This window comes from Ictidomys tridecemlineatus, chromosome 4 (genome assembly GCF_052094955.1).
Source record: "Ictidomys tridecemlineatus isolate mIctTri1 chromosome 4, mIctTri1.hap1, whole genome shotgun sequence".
Taxonomy (NCBI): Eukaryota; Metazoa; Chordata; class Mammalia; order Rodentia; family Sciuridae; genus Ictidomys; species Ictidomys tridecemlineatus.
The window spans coordinates 112194347-112215414 of record NC_135480.1 but is presented as its reverse complement, the minus strand read 5'-3'; the positions used below and the strand labels follow the sequence as shown (position 1 = coordinate 112215414).

General features: G+C 41.2%; 2 protein-coding genes and 1 long non-coding RNA gene across 6 annotated transcripts in view; 1 reads left to right on the top strand and 2 right to left on the bottom strand.

Moving 5' to 3' along the window:
• Positions 1–21068, top strand: part of Kcnj1 (potassium inwardly rectifying channel subfamily J member 1) — an 86823-nt gene that overhangs the window by 36723 nt on the left and 29032 nt on the right. The gene's annotated exons all lie outside the window — the stretch shown is intronic.
• LOC144377229 (uncharacterized) lies at positions 357–14672 on the bottom strand. Its single transcript, XR_013437994.1, has 2 exons — positions 14070–14672; positions 357–634 (listed from the first exon to the last, which is right to left on the bottom strand). It is a non-coding gene; the product is annotated as an uncharacterized LOC144377229 (long non-coding RNA).
• Positions 16099–21068, bottom strand: part of Fli1 (Fli-1 proto-oncogene, ETS transcription factor) — a 128138-nt gene continuing 123168 nt past the window's right edge. For all 4 annotated transcript variants that reach the window (XM_040285543.2, XM_021730136.3, XM_040285544.2 and 1 more), the window contains 2 exons: positions 19762–19809; positions 16099–18068 (listed from right to left, as the gene is read on the bottom strand). In XM_040285543.2, coding sequence (XP_040141477.1) covers positions 17539–18068; positions 19762–19809 — 578 coding nt within the window. In that variant the 3' untranslated portion in view covers positions 16099–17538. The remainder of the gene's footprint in view (positions 18069–19761; positions 19810–21068) is intronic.

Here is a 21068-nt window from a genome sequence, read left to right as displayed (position 1 = left end):
ATGTTTACAATATTTAACAGAGAGATAAAATATCCGCTCCTCTCATTGTCATTGGGCTGATAAAATGAAAGATTTCAGAAAATTGAATTGTGATATAAATATAAGTTTACAACTCTCTAAGGATTCAATGAAGAGAATATTGTTTTCATGTATTAAGAGTCTATGATATTCTATGTGATTTACATTTTCCTTACAATAGAGCTGAAATAATATTGTTATTTTTCCATCTAAGAAAAATGAAAACAGTGGTCCAGGGTGTTTAAGATACTAATCCCAGTGTCTAAGTGTGGCTAGTCAGGAAGAGCAGGTATGTATCATTTAGGTAGAGTATATTAAGGGCAAGATACTCCTTTAAGTGTTTTACAAATATTTATTCATTCCATCCTCATAATATCTGAACAAGAGGCAGAACAAGAAAGTAGCATGAGTACAGGTCAAAATTCATGAGTTTTACTCCAAAACAGGTCAGCTTCTGCCTTGTGGGAGTCTGAGTTCAAATCTCAACTTTTCCAGTTTCTTTCACATGAATTTGGTAAATCACTGAATCTCTCCAAGCTGTCACTTTCTCTTCTGTAAGATTATGGTAATGAAGCCAACCACACATCATTGTTGAAAAGATCATTCAGGAAAACATCTGCAATAATACAGTGTTAGTTATAAAGCAAGATTCTATGTTAATGAATTATTTTTATGGTAGATACCTATAGGTAATTCACATACAGCTGTGCATAAGGATGTTTGTTCCAGGATTATTTGTAGTGCTGAAAAACCCAAGTGTACCAAGGGAAATGAGTTAATGCAGTATGGACCATAATGGGGTAGAATGTTATGCCATTTTCAACAATTAATTAGGCACCAAGCAAAGTCCTGCAGACACACTAGAAAACAGGGGTTTATATTCTAGGGGAAACATAATTGTTGAAGGGAAGTCATGGCACAACTTCAAGTCTGGAAGTCTGGAAACAACTTCAAGGTGAAGCTGAGGCCTAGGGAAGAATTGGTTAAGTGATGGAGGGGTTAGGAAGAAAGGCAAAGGTCAAGGGAGCAGGGTGCTCCTGGAAAAGGAAACATGTGTCCCGTATTTTAAAAGCATGGAGTGTGTGCATGCCTGTGTCCCAAGTGCTCTGGAAGCTGAGACTGGAGCATCACTTGAATCCATGAGTTTAAGACCAGCCTGGGCAACACTGCAGGATCCTTGCTCAAGGAAAAAAAAAAAAAAAAAAGAAAGAAAGAAAAAGAAATGTCAAATTAAAGAAAAATGAACCAAAAATTATAAACATTTGAACTTAAAATTGTTATATTTAAGCACAAAATAGTTTTTCAAACATAATTACTTTGTTACATTTGTCACATTTTATTTTCTAATGTGTCCCTAGGACTTTGTTTGGTGTCCAAATATTGTATGTGTATAAGTGCATATATATCTACACATATGTGAATACAGACACACAGACTCAGAACTAACCACAAACTCATTGATTCATTCATTAAGTGTATTTTGAGAGCCTAAGGTTCTGGGGACTGCTAAGGTCAGTAGGATACAGCTGAGAAGAAGATAGTCTAGGGTCCACATGAACTTACTTCCTAGAGGAGGGACACAGAAAATAAGTAAACATGTGCTTATTTATTAATTATTTTTTATTGTCATCTGTTATTATTAAGGTAATTTCAAATAGTGACATATGCCATGAAAAAATTACAAAGGGTGATGGGTTCAGAATGACCCAATGGGAGGGAGCTTCAAAGACACTGGACATCAACCTTTGGGACACATCAACATCATATGGGAGCTTCAAAAAAATACTGATGCTTGCCGACCCTTGTCCCCAGATTCTGATGTAATTGTTAGGGTTATAACCTGGGTATTGAGATCTCCACAGGAATTTTCCCAACCCCTGGCCACTCTAATGTACAGGGAGCCTGGGAACCACTGATCTAGCAACTGCAAGAGATTCACAATGATAAATCAACTTTGAAGGGTGGCAAAATGGTTCTTTTAAGGATCATTTTCTAATATTCTGAATTTTATACATTCCAAGTCATGGATATAAATTGTTTTAATAATATATTTATGATAAAATATAAGTTACTGATGGTACTTTGGGGCATCTAGAGACTGAAATTACTATCTAGACCTGGATTAGACCTAGGAAATTTGAATTCTAGTTGCTAATTCTATGACTTGGAGTACCAAATGAGGAAGAACCAAAAGTGGCCAAAACAGTTAGCAACTTGATTCTATGCAAGGCAATGTCTCTAAATAATAACCATCTCTAAACTCCCAGAGTTTTGGAGGATCTTATCTTTCTATTTTTAACTAGCTTCCATGTGAACTCAGTTTTTATTGTTTGGTTATGTAGGTTCTGAATGATACAAAGAAAGGTGAGCTCTATCTTTCTCTTGGTCCCATTTCACTCAGCATGCCCCTGTTCTGCTCCCTACACCCATCAAAACATCCCCATGTCTCCGAGGCCCTGGTTAGAATCACCTAAGGACAGCTAGAAAAAGATGGGGAGAACCCTGGATCTGGCTCCTCTCCTGGCTTTGTCTCTAAGGAGCTGTGCCATTTCATTTTTCATGGGCCTCTGAGAGGGGTGCAAGAAGTTTACGAGAGTCCACTGAGGGCATCTTTTCCCAATTCTGCACCCTGAATTGCTGCATTGGTACTCTGAAATCTACAGTGGTAGAAATATTTACATCCTGGAAATCAGCAAGCACTATCAGACCCTCCACCTTTGTTCCCTTCAAGAACTGATTGTAAACATGTATAAGAACACTCCTGAGCATATCTGTCAGGCAATGTTCTGCCCACAATCACCTGAGAACCCTTGTTATGAATGCAGAATTGTTGAGCCCCTCTGCAGACCTCTGGAATCAGAATCTTTAGGTGCCCTAGAAGAATCTTCAGGTGGAACCTATGGATCACATGTCCTTTTAGGTCATTTCTAGTTCTAAAAGTAACTGCTTATGGTTGCCATCTGATGTGTTCTAAGGTTGGTGACAGTGGCTGCTACTATTATCTGCAACTGAGCCATCCCTTCCTTCCGAACTTGAGCACTACTCTGCTAAGCCTGCTGACATTCCTGCCTTGACAGGGTACTTCCCACTATCCTGGGTATTAAGTCATCCTCATTCTGGGGTGGTAGGGCCCTGTAACTAGCTGCTCCTCCCTGGCCAGTGATTCTGTGGCTTGGAGGAAACAGGGTAGCCAGGGTTTCCTTTTTGAAGTGACTTCCCAGGGGAAAGTTGACAAACACACAGTGTCATGGGGAGCCTACAGTGTTCTGTGTTCTCTTCTGACTACTGGAAATTTGTCCTGGCTCTACAGGGGCTGGCCTGGGACATGCTGCCACGTCATATTTAATAGTAGATTTTGCTATGATTTAGGGAGGAGAGGAAATTGCTGCCAGAGAGAGGCAGAGATGTTTTCAAGTAGACTACATTGTCCTTAAATTCTCCTTTACAACATTTCATATATTGGCAGCAAATAGATTAGCTTGATGGCCAATACCAGGAATGTCTTCTCTGGCTGTGCAAGAGGGGCCTGGGGTAGAAAGGAGTTTGTAATTTGTAGATAAGCAGGGTCAGTACAAGATCTATAATACAAGGTCTCAGTGGCTGTGGAATTCTTTCTCCATCCTGTTCCTGCCTCTAGTTGCTCTGCTCTTTGGTGATCCCACCTTGACAGGAATGATCTACTCCATTTTTCTTTCTTAGGTGGTTTCCCAACTCTGTTATTTCTAACTGCAGCAGCTTTTCCACTGTTTTCCTGAATCTCAGAATTAGGCCTTTCTTGCTTCCTATGTCCCATACCCTTTGCAGCCTCCAGTCCTCCACCACTGACATTGATCAAGACCCTCTGGCTACCTGTGGGGCTCCCCAAAGCCTCTTCGATATGCTGGTTATGCCTCCACACTCTGGCCTCCTGAACTAACAGAGAAGGGAACCCCTCCTGTCTCTCCATGAGTCCTCCTCAGCCCCAAACTATCCACCACCAGCTCTTGAGAGGTGAGGTAGGAATCTGGAGAAGAAAATGGAGACTTTTCAGAGCCTCTTGGAGAATAGCCAGTGGGAACCCTGGGGAGCGTCTCAGAGGGGGGTGTCTGCTTGCCCTGGGTGGGGGCAGGCAAAGAGAATGGAGGAGAGGAGACCCCAGCTTCCTTCTGAACCCACTCCCACATCTCACTCCAATTAATATCATCTTTTCAAGAAAACTACATTAGCTGCCAGGTCACGTGGCTCCAGTGTAGGGGAGGGACCCATTGCCAAGCTAGACTCCTTCAGTCCTAGCCAGTATCCCCCCCACCCCCGCCCCCGCGTCGCCTGGTGGTGTGAGCGGCTCTGCACCACATCCAGGCTCCATACTCTGGGCTGCGTCTCGCAGCTGCCCCCTGCATCCCCACGCCAGGATTTGAGCCAGGCTGCGCCCTGGAGCTGCCTCTGTGCCCCCACGCCAAGCCCCGCGCCCTTGGGCTGCGCCCCTGGGTGCCGGCGGCGGCCGGGCGGGCCGCGGGACTGAGCCCGAGCCGGCTCCGGCTGTCTGCGCGCCCTGCTCCAAGGCAGCGGGGTGAATGGACGGCATCCAGCCCGGCCGGCAAACTTGAAAATAAAAATAAAACAGAGGGAAAAGAAATAAATAATAAAGAGCGCGCCAGAAAGCCAAAGAAAATACAATTCCAAGCTCTAAGCAGGCTTCGAGCCTGCAGCCGGCCGTGGGCTGCGAGCCTTTGGCATCGGAGCCAGCGGGGCCTTTGTGCTCCCCTCGCCCACCCCCCGCGCGTTTCTGTCCTAATTGAAGAAACACAATCCGGGGTTTGCGCAGCGACGCGCCCCGCGGCCGCCCGGGGGCCAGAAAGGGCCGCTGGCTGCTGGCGCTGCGCGGAGACCGCCCCCGCCCCGCACAGGGACCAGCTTGTTCTTTGTGCTGGCAAATATTTATTTTGGTTCAAGTGGACCCCTTTCCACAAAGACCACCTGGTTGTAATCAATAACACCTATTTTCAGATAATCTGCCGCTCTCTAGGCAGAACCCAAGGAACTCACCCAAACAGAGACCTTTTCAAAGGAAATTTTAAATGGACTGGATTCACAGAGGGCTGGAGGAGGGACCCCAGGTTGGGTAAGAGAGAGACCGAGGCCTGCCGGGGTGGTCAGGCGGAACTGGTTCGAGCCCCTGCGTAGAGGGCATTTCCATTCTGAGGATAGAGAGCTGCTTGGTAGAGAGAGAGATTGGGGGCTCCCAGGACGCTTTTACAAAATAAAACAAATTGAAAATCTTTCTTTGGTGGATCAAATGTTGCTGCAAAAGTAGACTTCTAGAAACTGCACAGCAGCTTCCTCCACTCTCCAAGAGAGCATCTATGTCTCGAAATCACTATTTGACAGGAGGCAGAGCGGAGTGCACCTAGAGCCAGAGTTCCCTCAGAGGAGCTGAAGGGCTTCTATTTTTTTCTCCAGAAGAAGGATCAATCCTTGCCCATCTCAAAGATTAGGGATGCATTTAAAAATGGATATTGGGCCAGCATGGTGGCACACCCTTAAAATCCCTGCTACTGGGTAGGCTAAGGTAGGATAATTGCAAGTTCAAGACCAGCCTCAGCAGATTAGCAAGGGTCTAAGCAATTTATCAAGACCCTTTCTCAAATTAAAAACATTTAAAAAGGGCTGGGAGATGTGACGCAGTGGTAAAATGCTTCTGGGTTCAATCCCCAGTACAAAAAAAAAAAAAGTGCATTGGGGGGAGATGGTAGGGCTGGGAATGTAGCTCAGTGGTAGAGTACTTGCCTATCAAGTGCCTGTGTGCAGTCATGGGTTCAGTCCCCAGCACTACCAAAAAACAAACAAATAGCACACACACACACACACACACACACACACACACACACACACACACATCCCTAACCAAAACAGCAACTCAAACAAAATGAAATTGTATGAGCTGGATTCAGTGGTGCATGCCTGTAATCCCAGAAGTCAGGAGGATGCTTGAGCCCAGGATTCAAGACTAGCCTGGGCAACATAGGGAGACACCGTCTCAAAAAAACAACTATCAAAGAGGAAGCATCTGAGTGTGTAAAGTGGGCTGGCATTGTTCTAGGTGCAAAAGTTCAGAAAGGAAGAAAAATACAAAACCCTATTCTTGTGGACATGTTTCAGCAGAAAGAGATAGACAGCAGATGAACAAGTAGTTGAAATATATAGACAGTGATGTATGTACTGGAAAATGTGTGAAGATGCTCTGAAAACTGTAAGGTACTTTGTGTCTCAGATTTGGAATGGGAACAACTGAGGCAGTTTGTCTCCTGTGGATCACGTGTCAAAGAGGTCGGCTCACACAGATAGAAAAGCCTAAGGAGAGTCAGAAGGGGCTGCTAGGTCACAAAGGGTACAACCACAGGTCAGGGGCCAGAGCCTCAGAAGGCTCAATGATGAATTGAGTTGATAATGCCCACCATTTTATCGAGGCCCAGTAACAAGGTAGTATTCTTTTGTAATGTGAAATTTTCCGTGAGATAAATTAAAGTTTCAGGGTGAAGCAGGGAGACTAAATAAGTTTTGTAAGCTGGCGCATAGAATGCCTTTCATAGGAGATGCTGCACTGAATATTCCGTGCATTGTCCTGACTTTGGCAGTAGAGTAACCTAGATTGGCTAGTCAGGGTATGTGTCATATCCACAGGTCCATTTTGGAACAAACCTATGTTATTCTTTGACATATGACTTTCCTGGCCCCAGGCAGTAGTCCCCTTAGGTGCTCAGAATGAAGTGACAGTATTTAGCCAAGTAAGCTGGATTATGTCTATCAAACATTTTAGATGGGAATTATGGAAAGATTGAGGCAGGTAGTAATGGGATGAATGGCAATTGAAAAGGTGGGAGAAAGGGTCTGAGTCATGAGAAAGTGAAATTCCCTGGAATCTTTTGAATGCAAGTAGCTTTCTAGTCCTAGCTCTGAATCACTGACCTTCAAGAGTTGTTCTCTGGAGGTTCCTGTCTCCTTCATTGCCAAAGATGTTTTATAGTGATTTCTCAGTACTCCAGGAACCATATGTGGCCAGGATGACAGGCAAGGTGAATGCAGATGGATGATAGGTATGTAATTTGCATAATGGTGGCTCACAGATAAAACTAATTCAGGAGATTCCCTTCTTTATCAGGCAGGGACATAAAAAATAAAACAAAACCTAACTCCTCATGTCCTAATGCTGTTTTCTTTGTCCTTGGAGATGACTAGAGAGAGGGATAGGACTGATTTACTTACTGTTTGTGAGAGTTAGGCCAGGCAAGGCTGAATTTATGTCGCTGCTCTTCATCAAGAATGTGGCTTTCTCCCTCTTATGAAATGTCCTCAGCATCCCTTCTTAGCCCTGAGCTTGCAGAAAGATTAAACATGGGCTTAGACAACCCAGAGGGGGTCGATGGCCCAGGAAAGATTATGATAAGAAAGGGGTGAGGGACAGGAAGAAGGGTGGTGTGTCGGAATTTGGGATAATTGAATTTGCTGTGCAGCCAGCAGTTTTGAGTTGGGTCATCTGCTGGATCTTTGCTCATAAATCTACCAAGACCAGGAAATTCCATGGTTAGGTCAATCTTTCCATTTTTCTCAGAGATCAGGATGGTTGTGGGATGGTTTTCACCTTCTAGAGATGCTGTGATAGAAAAACCTGCATTTTTGCCTTGAGATTGTTACATGTGTATCCTGGAAACCCATTGCCAATGCTTTCGTCTTTGTGTCATATTTTCTCCCAGGGCAATCAGTACTTGTCCATCTGTTTTGAGTTCCCAAAATGCTGGAGATGCAATAGATTCCTTTGAGGGATCTACTGCATGTTAAGTTATGGGGTGGTTGCTTTAATACCAATTTCTTTCTATTGCCTTTTGCCATATGCCATGCGTAATTAACCATCTGAATAACTGATCTCTTGCAAACTAGATATTTCTTGCAAAGTAAGATTTAATCTAACTGCATGCTTTATTCAAATGGGTGTGTAAGTGTGTGTGTGTGTGTGTGTGTGTGTGTGTGTGTGTGTGTGTGTGTTTTGTGGCACTTGGGAGTTTTCTAGGAACTCTGCAGATGCTCATGATATGCCTCCTGGAATCAGCCAAAGTTCCCCAACAGTAAAGCACTTCTAGGAGTGCAGGTCTCCTAAGTGAGCAGGGCAGCTTATGGGATGGCTGTGTCTTTGACTATGTAGCTCATTAAGGGGATGAACCCCCCTGCTTTTCTCTCCTGTTCCTTCTTCATCCCATCTACCTTTGAGAGTTGGCTTTGAACACAAAGGGCAATTGGTTGCTCAACTGAAACCTTCTTGAAAAATTGAATCCATGGTAATTTTGGATCTCGGATTCTGATTAGGTAATCACTGAAGTTTGTAAAAATTTAGTGTAAAAGGAACAGCCTGTGAATCAGCAGAAATAATCTTTTAAAGGCAAATTTAAGCTATAATCCAATTAACTTGGTTATTAGGAAATTAGTGGCAAGTCCATATTTCTTCCCTATGGGTAGTATGCGTTCTCCACATTTTAAAGTTCTCAGGGGGACGTCTGATGCAGATTGATTTGCTAATGGTCATATGTTCTATTATGATTTTTTTTAAAAAATGACAAATCTTTACATTATGCAGAAAAATTGCTAGATAAGTTTATGTTGTGAAAAAAGACAGAGAAAGAGCAAAGGAAGGTGAAACTGTCAAGAAAAGCTGAGGAGTCTGGGAAGTATTTCTGGAATATATGTGATGCTTGATTAAACATTTCTGAAAGCCAGGGGCTCTGGGAAATATAATAATCACTGGGGAAAGAAATACTGCATCTTCTGGGGATGCAGTTAACACCAAACATGGGCTTGGTAAAAAAAAAAAAAATTTAGCAAATTCTAACAGTAGTCTGATCTTATGCTTTGACTGCAATTTCCGTGATTTTTTATTTTCTCTGTATATCTCTGGGGGTTAACAGTAACTGAACAGAGCAGACACCTCACTCTGCCTCTCGTAGTTGCTGAGCTGTGGACCCTTTCTGTCCAGCAGGTGCAGTTTGACAAACAACAGACATGTATTGGATCCTTCTGTAAAACAGGCATGGAGCCAGACATAGTCCCTGCCCTTTGTTCCCTTATTGTCGAACGGTGGACACAGACCTTCAAACACAGATCCATCTTGGAGTCTCACATTGCTCTGTCACTGCCCTCCCTGCCTAATGATCAATTAATTTAAAAGTCATGCATCCCTTACCCAGTGTCTATCTAAAATGTTAATGTTATAACCCAACATTGCTTTTCCGTATCCACCAGCCATACTTTGTTCCCCTTCTGTCTTTCCATCTCTCCCCTGGATACCTAGAAATTTCATTTTCTCCACTTGTTCCCCATTTTTAGGCAGTTCCTAGCCTGTGAGCCTCTCTAGTTGACTACTTCTCCCATCCCTTCCTCTAATTTATTTAACTGTTCCCCAGATTCATCTTCTCAAAAGGTGTGTGTGTGTGTGTGTGTGTGTGTGTGTGTAAATACAGACATAAGTAAAGGTCACCAATCGATGAATCTTGTAGCAGTCCCTGTCATCATCTTCCCCTCCATTTCCTTGCCCTTCCGAAAATATTTATTCCTGAATCCATAAGTGCATCCGAGCAGGGCAAGTGTCAGGATGCAGTGGGATCAGGTTCTAGTGTCAGGTGTTAGTGACCAAGCAGGGTGAAGAGAGCATGGGATAGTGTGAACTGCCGTTGGTGTCAGGGCTCCAGCATGTTGAGGATGTGTCCCTATGAAGGGGCAACCTGGCTTGACAGGTTGAGGGTGTCATCCATACAGAGGCGCAGCCTGGGGTGGGATGAGAAAGGTGTCTGTAAGTGGGGATGCCAGTATGGCAATTTAGGGTCCAAGCTGAGAAAAGAACATGTGGCAAAGGGATAGGGGTGCTGCAAGGTAAGAGACTGGCTACCTGCAGGAGGACTGATGTGAAAGTGCATAGGTAGCTAAATGAACACAGTTTTTCTCACTGTCAAATATGGGAATTATAGATAGAGTATATCACACATTTGTATTTAAATGTCTTTGTATGTGTATGTATATGTGAATGCATGTGGACACATGATATACATGTATGTGTATACATATATTGCCTGGCTTTGTCTACTATGTACACCTAGGAACAGGGACACTACTATAGCAATGAACATACCTAGCACCCAGATGTTGGCTTCAGAATATCATTTCCCACTAAAACAAACCAGGAATCCATGGGAAAATGACTGATTCCAAAGCTGGGACAGGGAGTCCAAACGTGGGACAAAGCAAGGAAGTGCTCAAAGATGGATGGGAACGTGTCAAAGGACAGAAATCAGATTGAATGGTCTCATAAAGGGAGAAAATAAACATCTAAATAAATAAGAATAAGAAGAAATTATGTCCACTCAACAAAATAGTAAATATGAGTCATTATCTAAAGAAATTTATTTAAAAATATCTAAAATACATCTAAAGAAATTTATTTAAATATATATGAATGCATGTATTGAAATTTTATAATAAATAGGGTATTTATATAATTTCACAAAACATTCCCAGAAAATACTTATTTATTGCAAAGGGGAAAAGAGTGACTTATGAGAATCCTGGCAGACACCACCTTGAGCAGATCATCAGAGTAAACCTCATCAATAATCAGATCAATTGAGATCAGGTGCTATCCTTTGGGCTACAAGGATAACCACAAAGAGATACCAGACAAACCCAAATTGAGGAAGATTCTACAGAATAGCTGGCCTGTAATATTCAAAATTGACAAAAGTCCTGAGAGTCAAGGAAAGACTGAGTGTTGTAGACCAACCAAATGCAATCTGTGATTCAGAATGAGACCCTTCCACTGCAGAGACTATAGTGGGAACAATTAGCAAAAGGAAAATGGTGCCTGAGGACCATGTAATAGTGATCTGTTCCCATGAATTTTATGATTCTCATTCTTGTACTGGGTTATCCAGGAGGATATGGTTGTTGGACAGAAATACCTACTCAAGTGTTTGGAGGGTAATGGAGCATCAGGTTGGAAACTTTTAATTCTAAAACAGTTCAGTAAAACATGTTCTTTGTACTTTCCAACTTTTCTGTAAAAGTTTGTGACTTGAGCTTTTGCAGTTCTTTTTAATTTAAAAAAGATGTACATTCATTATATATAATAGAATGGAGTAGTGTAGTTTAATTCTGCATATCAGAGAAGACCAGAGCCCTGTGTTGAGTTTGGAACCATAAAGAGGAGCTGCCTATCAACCAAGATGATACTGCACTATTGGGTATTTCTGTAGTTCTTTTCAACACAGAGATCATTTCTACTTACCTTATTTTACTGAACTGCAATAATAACTTTGCATGGTATTCCCATGTTCCTCATTTTATAGATGAGGAAAGCAAGCTCAGAGGCAGTCATAACTCTGGCAGTGGACAGCCTCAGGTTCATAATTAGCATCTTCTGACTATGGACCTGATTTTTATATATTCATTTATCACTGGCTTGTTGACCAATTACTGTGTGTCACTGTCACCATGGCATACAAGATAGATACATGCAATCCCTTCTCTTACAAAACTACCAGGTGGCTTTATGTCTGTAAAAAATTTGGATCCAAACTTATTAGGTATAAAATCCCAACTCTCAACCTCTATTTCTTAGCCAATTTAAGAAGCCCATCCAACATTTCTGACAAAGTGCATTTCTAACATTCCTTTAGAACAATCTCATTTTATTTGCAGCATCCTCCAGCTTGGCTGCATGCTCTGCTGACTTAGGTAGACACGGAGAGCCAGTGAAAGGCAAATGCCCAAGCAGGACGCTGTGAGGGTTGTGGATGGAGAAGATGCAAATGCTCTCTGGAAAATCCAATTTATTCCCACTTTTCACTCATTTGAAAAATGCCTTTCTGACCGCAAAACAAAATCTACACCACACCGAACTCCTCAAGAAGAGTGCTCAGCAGCTACCAAAGACTTGAAATATATCTTTTTGGAAAACTGATCTAGTAAATACTCTCAGATAACAGCAATCATCCATATATACTTCCTGTGCAGCATTCTCCAGCACGTTTTCCGCATTGTCATCTAATACCTCACAGGGACTCTGTCAGGAGATTCTACTTAGCTCTCCAGTGAATAGATGCAAACAAAGCCCAGTAGGTGCAAGGGCCAGAATTTGAACCCAGGGTCTCCAGCATTACACACATGCTCATTTATCTTCCCAAATTGCCTCTCTCCTCCCACTAAGAAAACACATGAGTTAACTCAGTTAAAATCCAGAAGGTTAATCTAGCAATTGTAGGTAAGTGAGTGGTCTCACTGGAAAGTTTTTCTGTTTCCCCCTAGAGCTTTTAAGCTAAGTGTAAATTGACTATGTGCTTAGGAATTTACCAGCTCAGACAGACTGAAACAATTAAGACAGGAGGCCAAGTAAGAGTGAGAGAGGGAGACAGACCCCAGGCATGTGAGCCGACATTCCTTTTAAAAGCTTCCCTCCATATCCTTTCTCAATTGGCTGAAACCCTAGAGGTTTGCCTGGCTAAACCACTTCCTCTCAGAAGTGTCTGTCCCCCGAGGGAGCCTGGGATTTGTAGTCTTGGAATCAGTCGACCTTTCATAATCCTTTAGGGGGACTCCCTGGCTGAAGGCATGCAGTGTCAATTTCAGTAGCTTGCTATGTGATGAAATACCCAAAGTGCGTTTTGCAAAACACAAATTCCTTCCTGGATAAGAGAAAAGCCTCTGTATATTCACCAGAACCAGCTCCCTGGCCCCTCATTCCAGTTCTTCACCTCCAACTCACTCTGTTCCCTGGGGAGACTCTACACCATCTCACTGCCAACTCCTGTGGGAGCTCTGGGCAGAAGCCTAGTGGTGCTGTGGAGGGTGGAGGAACCTCTGAGAGGAAGACCTCAAGGAGGTGCAGGGGCCAGGCTGGACAGCAGAGAGCCAAACTCAAAGGCTGCTTCTCCCCGGCATGTTCTCCCAAAGTGCACAATAGTTTTCAAGGCAACATATTTGCTTGAAAGTTGTTAATAAACAGATATTAGAGGAAGTAATGTGTGAAACAAAATCCATAGTCTTTTCATAGAAATACAGTCATTCTTTGGAATCTGTGGGGAATTGGTTTCAGGATTCCACAAGGATATCAAAACTGGTGGATGCTCAAATCCCTTATATTAAATGGCATGGCATTTGCATACAATCTACACATATATCCCATATACTTTAAATCTCTCTAGGTTACTTAAAATACCTAATACAATGAAAATGCTATGAATATAGTTACTGTACTGTATTATTTAGGGAGTAAAGACAAGGGGAGAAAAGCCTATACACGTTCAGTAAAGATTCAATTTTTTAAGAGAGAGAGAGAGAAAAAAAATTTTAATATTTATTTTTCAGTTTTTGGTGGACACAACATTTTTATTTTTTTATGTGGTGCTGAGGATTGAACCCAGTGCTCCACAAATGCCAGGTGAGCGCATTACCGCTTGAGCCACATCCCCAGCCCCATCAATTAATTTTTAAAGTATTTTCAATCTGCAACTGAATATGCAGATGTGAAACCTATTAATAAAAAGGACTGACTATATTATTTTTTAAAAGTTTCCCTACTCACCAATGCCTTGGCTTGGGGTGGACAGATGTTCCTTTCCTTGTTAGTGTTCTAGACCCTCCTGATCTCATTCAGTCTAAACTAAAGATTCTCAATCCAAAGATCCACCCTTCATGCATCACCCATGACCACTAAAAATATTTGGAAACAACAGTTATTGAAAATATAACTTCATTTGTGTGGGAACCAAAATATTTTTTGACACTAAAAACAGATGGCCTCGTCTATAAACTGCATATTTGTGTCTTCCCTCTCCCTGAAATGTGGTACATTGAAACCTAAATCCCAATAGAGGATATTTGGGGGTGGGGCCTTTGGGACGTGATTAGGTCATTAGGATAAAGCCCTCCCGAATGGAATTTGTACCTTATAAAAGGGATCCCAGAGAGTTTCCTTGTCCATGCCACCTTATGAGAACACAGTGAGAAGCTGCCATAATCAGAAAGTGAGAACTTACCAGACGTCAAATCCAATGGTGCCTTGATCTTGGACTTGCCAGGCTCCAGAACTATGAGCAATACATTTCTCTTGCTTATTAACCACTTAGTCTACGATAGTTGGTTATAGTCTCCTGAGTGGACTAAGAAAACCTCCCCTCCCAGGGCTGTTGGCTGGTCTCCTGAATTGGAGCGGATCAGCTTTCCTTAGAATTGCTCACAGGCTTGCTGAGAACCTCTCTGCTTGGCTTTCACTGTTTGATAGACAATATAAACTTCATGCTACAGGTACAGAATGATTAAGTGGGGGAAAATACTGGCTAGCAGCTGGGAGGGTAAACAGCCTGTTTGCTGGGGGCAGCGAGGCAGCTGGTTGCCTGTGAGCCAGCAAGTAAACTTTAAGTCTTGGCATTACAGGGGACTAAGTTTCAGTCCTCCCTCAGTACAAATGCATATAAGGGCAAAATGCATCACGGTCCTGTCAGTGAGTGGACTGGCTTCTGAACCATGGAATAAATTACTGTAGAACATATCAGGATGCAAGTTTTGGTAAAAGTTTCAAGACTTTGTATAGGTAATAAACAAAAGCCAGGGTTTGAATAAGAAATGTTAAAAAAAAAAAAAAAAAACAACCCTCCTAAAAGGATAAACTCCTAAAGGTATGAGCATCTGTACTTGTTAGAGCAGTTAGAAATGTGTGCTTCTGTTTTCCCTAGTGAATATTTTGCAGAGTTTAAAATTGATGTGGAAATTCCTTGCCTGAAATGGAGAATTCTAAATGAATCTATTAGACTATTCTTAAACATACCTGGCCTTCATCATTTCTCTTTCTATGCTCGGGCTAATAATACCAAGTTTTTATTTTCTCTTTCTTAAAAAGCACTAGAAAATTCATACAAGTACATAAACATACACATTGATGCAATATAAAATATATAATATAAAATGTTATGTTTTGTGTTTTATAATACATAATATGTATTATTTGCCCTTGGGTATTTGTGGGGGGATTGGTTCCAGGACCCTTTAAGGACATCAAAATCTACGAATGCTTAAGTCCCTTATGTAAAATGGTATAGTGTTTGCATACAAACTATGTATGCCCTTTCCTAAATCTCTAGATTATTTAAGATATCTATACAATGTAAATTCTCTGTGAACAATTGTTTAGGGAATAATGACAAGAAAAAAGTCTGTACATGTTCAGTATAGACGCAATTTAAATTTTTTTCTGAAATTTTTCAATCCTTGGTTGGTTGAATCTGCAAATGTAGAGGGTCACCTGTAGTAATAATGTAACTGTTGTATATGTCATTGTGCATATATGGAAAATATCTGTTTAACATATTTTTTAATGGTGAGGTGCAAGATTAAAAAAATGGACACCAATGTTCTGGAACACATCTCTTTCCATTTGGTAGACAGGAACTAGCATGTACTCCATTTTACCTGAGAATGCCACAGGTTGCTAATGCTGTGAGTGTCCTTGCAACATGAAGGACTTTCAGGGTTTCATTCCTTTTGATTGTGTAATAGAGGAAATGAAAACAAACTACATAACAGTTAAGCAATTTGAAGCAAGTTTCTTCTCTGGAAAGGAAAAGGACCTTAAAAATCTGCACGGTCCATAAAATCCTGGCATGGGACCAAAAGGAAGCTGGGCTCTTGTTCTCTTTTGGGAAAGTCAGGAGGTTGACCACCTGGTTTTGAAGTGCTTGGTAGGTGCAATGCAATGAAGTCTAATGGACGAGGTCCATCCTGGATGGATCTGTTTGCTTTGTTCTGGTCCTTGGACACAGATTATCCATGGCCTTTGCTCTCCTCTTATAAAACCATTTTAGACTGAAAGAAGATTTAATAGCATTAAAAAAAAAAACCCAAAACACTGCCAACATTATCAACAACAATGCAAACCTACATGGATTTTATACCTTCTACTGTATGGAATTGTGTATGTATTTGAAGAAATTCTTGTTATAAGTGCTGAGTAGGAAACTTGCCCTGGTAAACCATTTGACCAGTGGGTAAATAAAAAACCAGTGTCAGCAGTTCTGAGAGAAGAAGGCACAATTTATTTAGTCAAATTATTTTACAACATAGTCTTCATTGACAGTTGTCAGCTTAACACTTAATATAGTTAAAAAGTCAACGATTACCTGCAAAATTATATATATTTTAATGTCTAAAAAATATATTGCATATATGGAGCAGGAAAATCCCTCGTCTCCACAAGGGAAAGTTTGGTTGTTCTCTTTAGCGTTGAGATTATTGCAGTTCTGTTATTTACAAACGTTTCCAAAGCATTAAAGATTTAAATGGATTGCCCTTTCTTGCCTGTGCATTCCTGTTAAATAACTGTACCAGTGCTTCTCTTCCCAGTAAATCAGTGACTTAAACGCCCTGTTTTCTTTTCAGCAATAGTCACATTATGCTTTTTAAAAACCAGCTATAAAAACGTACAAATAGCCCAAATGTACAGATTGACAAAAGATGTACAAATTACATTAAAAAAATAACAATGACTGATTTGATAGTAAAATTGCATTTGTGACCGAGGTCAACTCGTTTATTTATCTTTTTAATTTTTTAATCTATTTACTTTTTAATACTGTGAGATATAGGAAAATAACTCTGCATAATTTATACAGTAAGTTGCCTTCTGAATGATTGACCCTGGTCTGATGGTCTGACAAACGCACAGCGCTTGCGAATCTGTTCAAGTTAGAAATCCCTATGACTTTTCAAAGTTCTGGGACCCACTGTCATTTAAAAAAATTTATTTAATTCTCTGTCTTTTAGGAATGTCTGTATTTGCATTAAAATTTCTTAGTTCATATTCTTGACTATTTCTAGAGAGAATGGTCAGTGAGTACATACTGCCCACGGATGGGATTTTGCAATGCCCATGGCTTCTTAAATACACACATATATGTTCTTTCTTTCAAATTCCAGTTGGGTGAAGACATCACTGGCTAACAGCCAGTGTTCCAGTTGCCATCCACTGAGTTAGGTTCCCCCCCAAAAGATTATAAGCTTCCTGTGTCTATTTTCACTAAGTCTCAAACCAGAACATGACTGGTTAAGTCCATGATCTATTATTGTACTGAATTCTACAATGATGAGACCCGTGTGTTGATAAGAAACTGCTCTGCTCACACAAATATAAAGAAAATTATAGCTTCTTTCTCGGAACCATGATATAACCATTCCAGTCATCTAAATACTCAACTCATATGATGATAGGAGATTGAGAATCCAAAATGGCGTACTGGCCCATGGAATGTTCCATCTCTTTGTTCAGGTAGAGGAAGAAAAAGTTATTGACATTAAAAAAAATGTTTTTAAGAACAAATACAAAAGTTCTATCCAATGAAAAAGAACATCCAGTTTTGTTTTCTCTTCTAGGCCACCTATGTCCTTTAGAGTCCAAAGTGTCCAGGAAGAGTGAGAATTGGGGCTTCAGCTAGAAGGCCACTGATGAGTAAGCTTCTAGTAGTAACTGCCTAAGTGTGAAGGCACATGGGTGTTAGGATGACGAGGGACATTGGGATTAGGGTAGATCCCACCAGTGGGAGAGGTCCAGTATTGTGACGCTGCTCCAAAGAAGCTGGAAGAAGTGACAGGCATGGAGGAAGGGTGGGGAGGGACAAAGTTCACCTTCTGTTGGTGGGCGTGGTAGGAAGGCATGTAGGGGATATCGGAAGGGTACTTGTACATGGACGACTCGGTTGGATGTGGCTGCAGAGCCTGGGCAATGCCGTGGAAGTCAAATTTATAGGCATACCTTTTGCCATGCACTTTGGTCATAATGTTTTTATCGTAGTAATATCGGAGGGCCCGGCTCAGCTTGTCATAATTCATGTTGGGCTTGCTTTTCCGCTCTCCCCAGCGCCTGGCCACCTCATCGGGGTCCGTCATTTTGAACTCCCCGTTGGTCCCCTCCCAGGTGATACAGCTGGCGTTGGCACTATCAGAGAGTAGCTCGAGGAGGAATTGCCACAGTTGGATCTGCCCACTTCCTGCAGGCAGTGAGGCAAACAGAAGAGTATCTCAGCCTGGGGAACTCAGATCCCAAAACTCCCTGATGGGGATTCTTTCAACCTTTGTAAGAAACCTCATTTCCTTTCACATTGAAAATCACTTTGACATGCCCTTCTTACCATTCTTTTTTTCTTTTTAAAGATGCATAACAATTGTATGTATTTATGGGGTACAGCGTGATACAATATGTAATAATCAAATCAGGGTAAGTAGCATGTCCCTCACCTCAATATTTATCATTATTTTGTGATGAGGACATTAAAAATCTCCAACTAGTTTGAAATGTACACTAAATTATTACTGTATAGTGGTTATCACTAAGAGAGGCATAATAAGCACAATTAGATCTTAAGATAATTCGCCCAAAGACCTGATAATAAAGTGCTGGCTTTGTCCCAAACTAGCTATTATGGACTTGGGCAAGTCAAGTTCCTATGTCCTTTTTGGCAAGATTTTTGATTCCCTTGTAGTTAGACTTGAATCACTGTGTGATTTCTACTAAGTGATGAAGTCACCCAAGGTCTTCCCTGTCAACATGTCAATTGTCATAGAGAGAAGGCACTTACAGGCTCAGGTTGACCAAACCAGGTTCCCTAGCAGAGTTCTAGTGTTTAGTTCTCAGCTCTAAGTTCTATGCAGAAGAACTTGAACAGAGAGAAAAAGAATAGGAGGAGATGCTGGGTGGCTTCTTTATCTTGGTCAGGTGTGAAAGAATAGGTAGGGAGACTTAGTTCCCTGCAACAGGAAGACTTGTGGGCCTCACTGTTGCAAAGGGTCTATTAGCTCCCAGTCCTAGAAGTTTTTGTTTAGAATAACTCACCCAGGAGTTATTTTTAATAATAAACCCTGAAACAATGTCAAGTGTACTTTATGTGAAACTTTTCAGGGACACAGCTCTTTTAGAAGGCCAGAGAATTCCACAACACTTTCTAAAATCAAAACTGAAACACTAGCCAGGTGCAGTGGCCTATGCCATTTTGGAGGCTGAGGCAGGAGGACTAAACTTTGAGACCAGCCTGGGCAACTTAGTGAGACCCTATCTCAAAAAATAAAAAGGGATGAGGTTATAGGCCAATGGTAGAACACCTCTGGGTTCAATCCCCAGTACCTCAAAAAGCAAAACAAACTAACTAAAGCATTGTTTTGTTGTTGTTATTATTATTCTTGTTTTGGTACTGGGGATTGAACTCAGGAGCACTTGACCATGGAACCACATCCCTAGCCATATTTTGTGTTTTTTTTTAGAGACAGGGTCTCACTGAATTGCTTAGTGCCTCACCATTGCTAAAGCTGGCTTTGAACTCGTGATCCTCCTGCCTCAGCCGCCCATGCCGCTGGAATTACAGGCATGTGCCACCATGCCTGGCCTAAAACACTTTTGGAATATTTGTTCACTTGATTCTTTCATGGATGGGATAACAGATCTCATAGGAGTTGTTTCCTTTCTTACTTCTCCCTTTTTCCCTATTGAAACTTCTACCTATGCCATTTGCTAGTAGTCTGAACCTCAGCAGAGATGTTGCTATACCCTGGAACAGGTGTTTAGCAGTTCAAGGGAAGAAGCATAGGCTACTCCACACTCAGGTATCTGCCCTCAGGACATAGGTCTCCATGACCACCCAAAGCTTGGAGACACTCTGCAAAGAAAGGCTTGCAGGCCAATGCACTTACCAGGATTGGCTAGACGGCTACTGGTAGGGCCCAAGATCTGATATGGATCTAAGGAAAAAAAAAGGAAGTTAGCTTTGCTGTTAATAAAAATATAACAATAGCATCAATGATAACAAAACTCCAATGGTTTCTATTTTTATTGCAATATCATAGGAAAGTCTGATTTCAGAAAACTTCATTGCTTTTATTTAAATACCTCCAAGATTTTGATCTCAGTATGGTCGAAATATCATGGAATAGTGACAGCATCATTTTTTCATATTTGGTTTCTAAAATTTATAGATTATACTGTCATTACCCAAAACAAAATCATGGAAATGTTTGGAAAGGAGCTGACTAATATTCAACCATGCAGTGAGTAAACTGAAGGATCAGTTATTAAATGGGCTTGAAGAAGGTCTTATGATGAGAGCTGGTCTTTAATAGTTCCACCTAATACTAAAAACATTACTGATGGAGCATAAAAACCACATGCCTGGAAACCAAGCCATTTGAGTTGTAGCCCCAACCTTGTTATAAACTAAATAATTTGTTGGACAATTTCTGGGTATCAGTTTTCTCATCTGCAAAATGAGTAGGTTGGGCTTCTGGCCTCAGTTCCCTTCTAGAACAACACTCTGTGATTTGAAACTTGGAAAAGACAACACTAACCAGAATTTGTATTTTAGCTTTAAAATCACTGTTCTTAAAATCTCAGTTTACTTACAACTTATGTGATTATTTAGCCATAAAAAAGTTTTTGCAGTATGGTTTAGGTGATAGTCATCTTTTTTTTTTTTTTTTTAGTTGAGGAAATCATGGTATAGAACTGGATCTCAACTTGGCCGTGTTAACTCTTCTGTAGGATTTGACTGTTTTATAATTGCAGTTTAAACAAATCAGTACGACTTTTAGTTTTCTATTTAGAATCAGTAATTGACTTGAAGAGTCCTTAAGGCCATTTAGTCCACTTTTTTCAATCACACTTTTAGTATGATAAATAAAATATTTTTGGCGGGTAGTGTCTAATTTTGTTGTTGCTGTAATTCATTTGAAACTCTCTACATCTGACTTGTGTTTCACATCAGGTTTTGTCTTTACCTTCCTGGGCAATTTTCTCTTGTTCTGTCTTGGGTAGAGATGGAGAATGATGTTAGCTCATCTCAAAACAGATGGCTGGTTCAGAACTTAATAGCAGCAGTGTCATGTAAAAAATACAGGGTAAAGCTGGGGTCTGGGCTTGGGGACAACAGCTGACTTTAGATCCATAAAGGACTTTCATATAGGGCTTTTCTTCAGGGGGCAAACAAGGAATTTGAAGAGGAAGG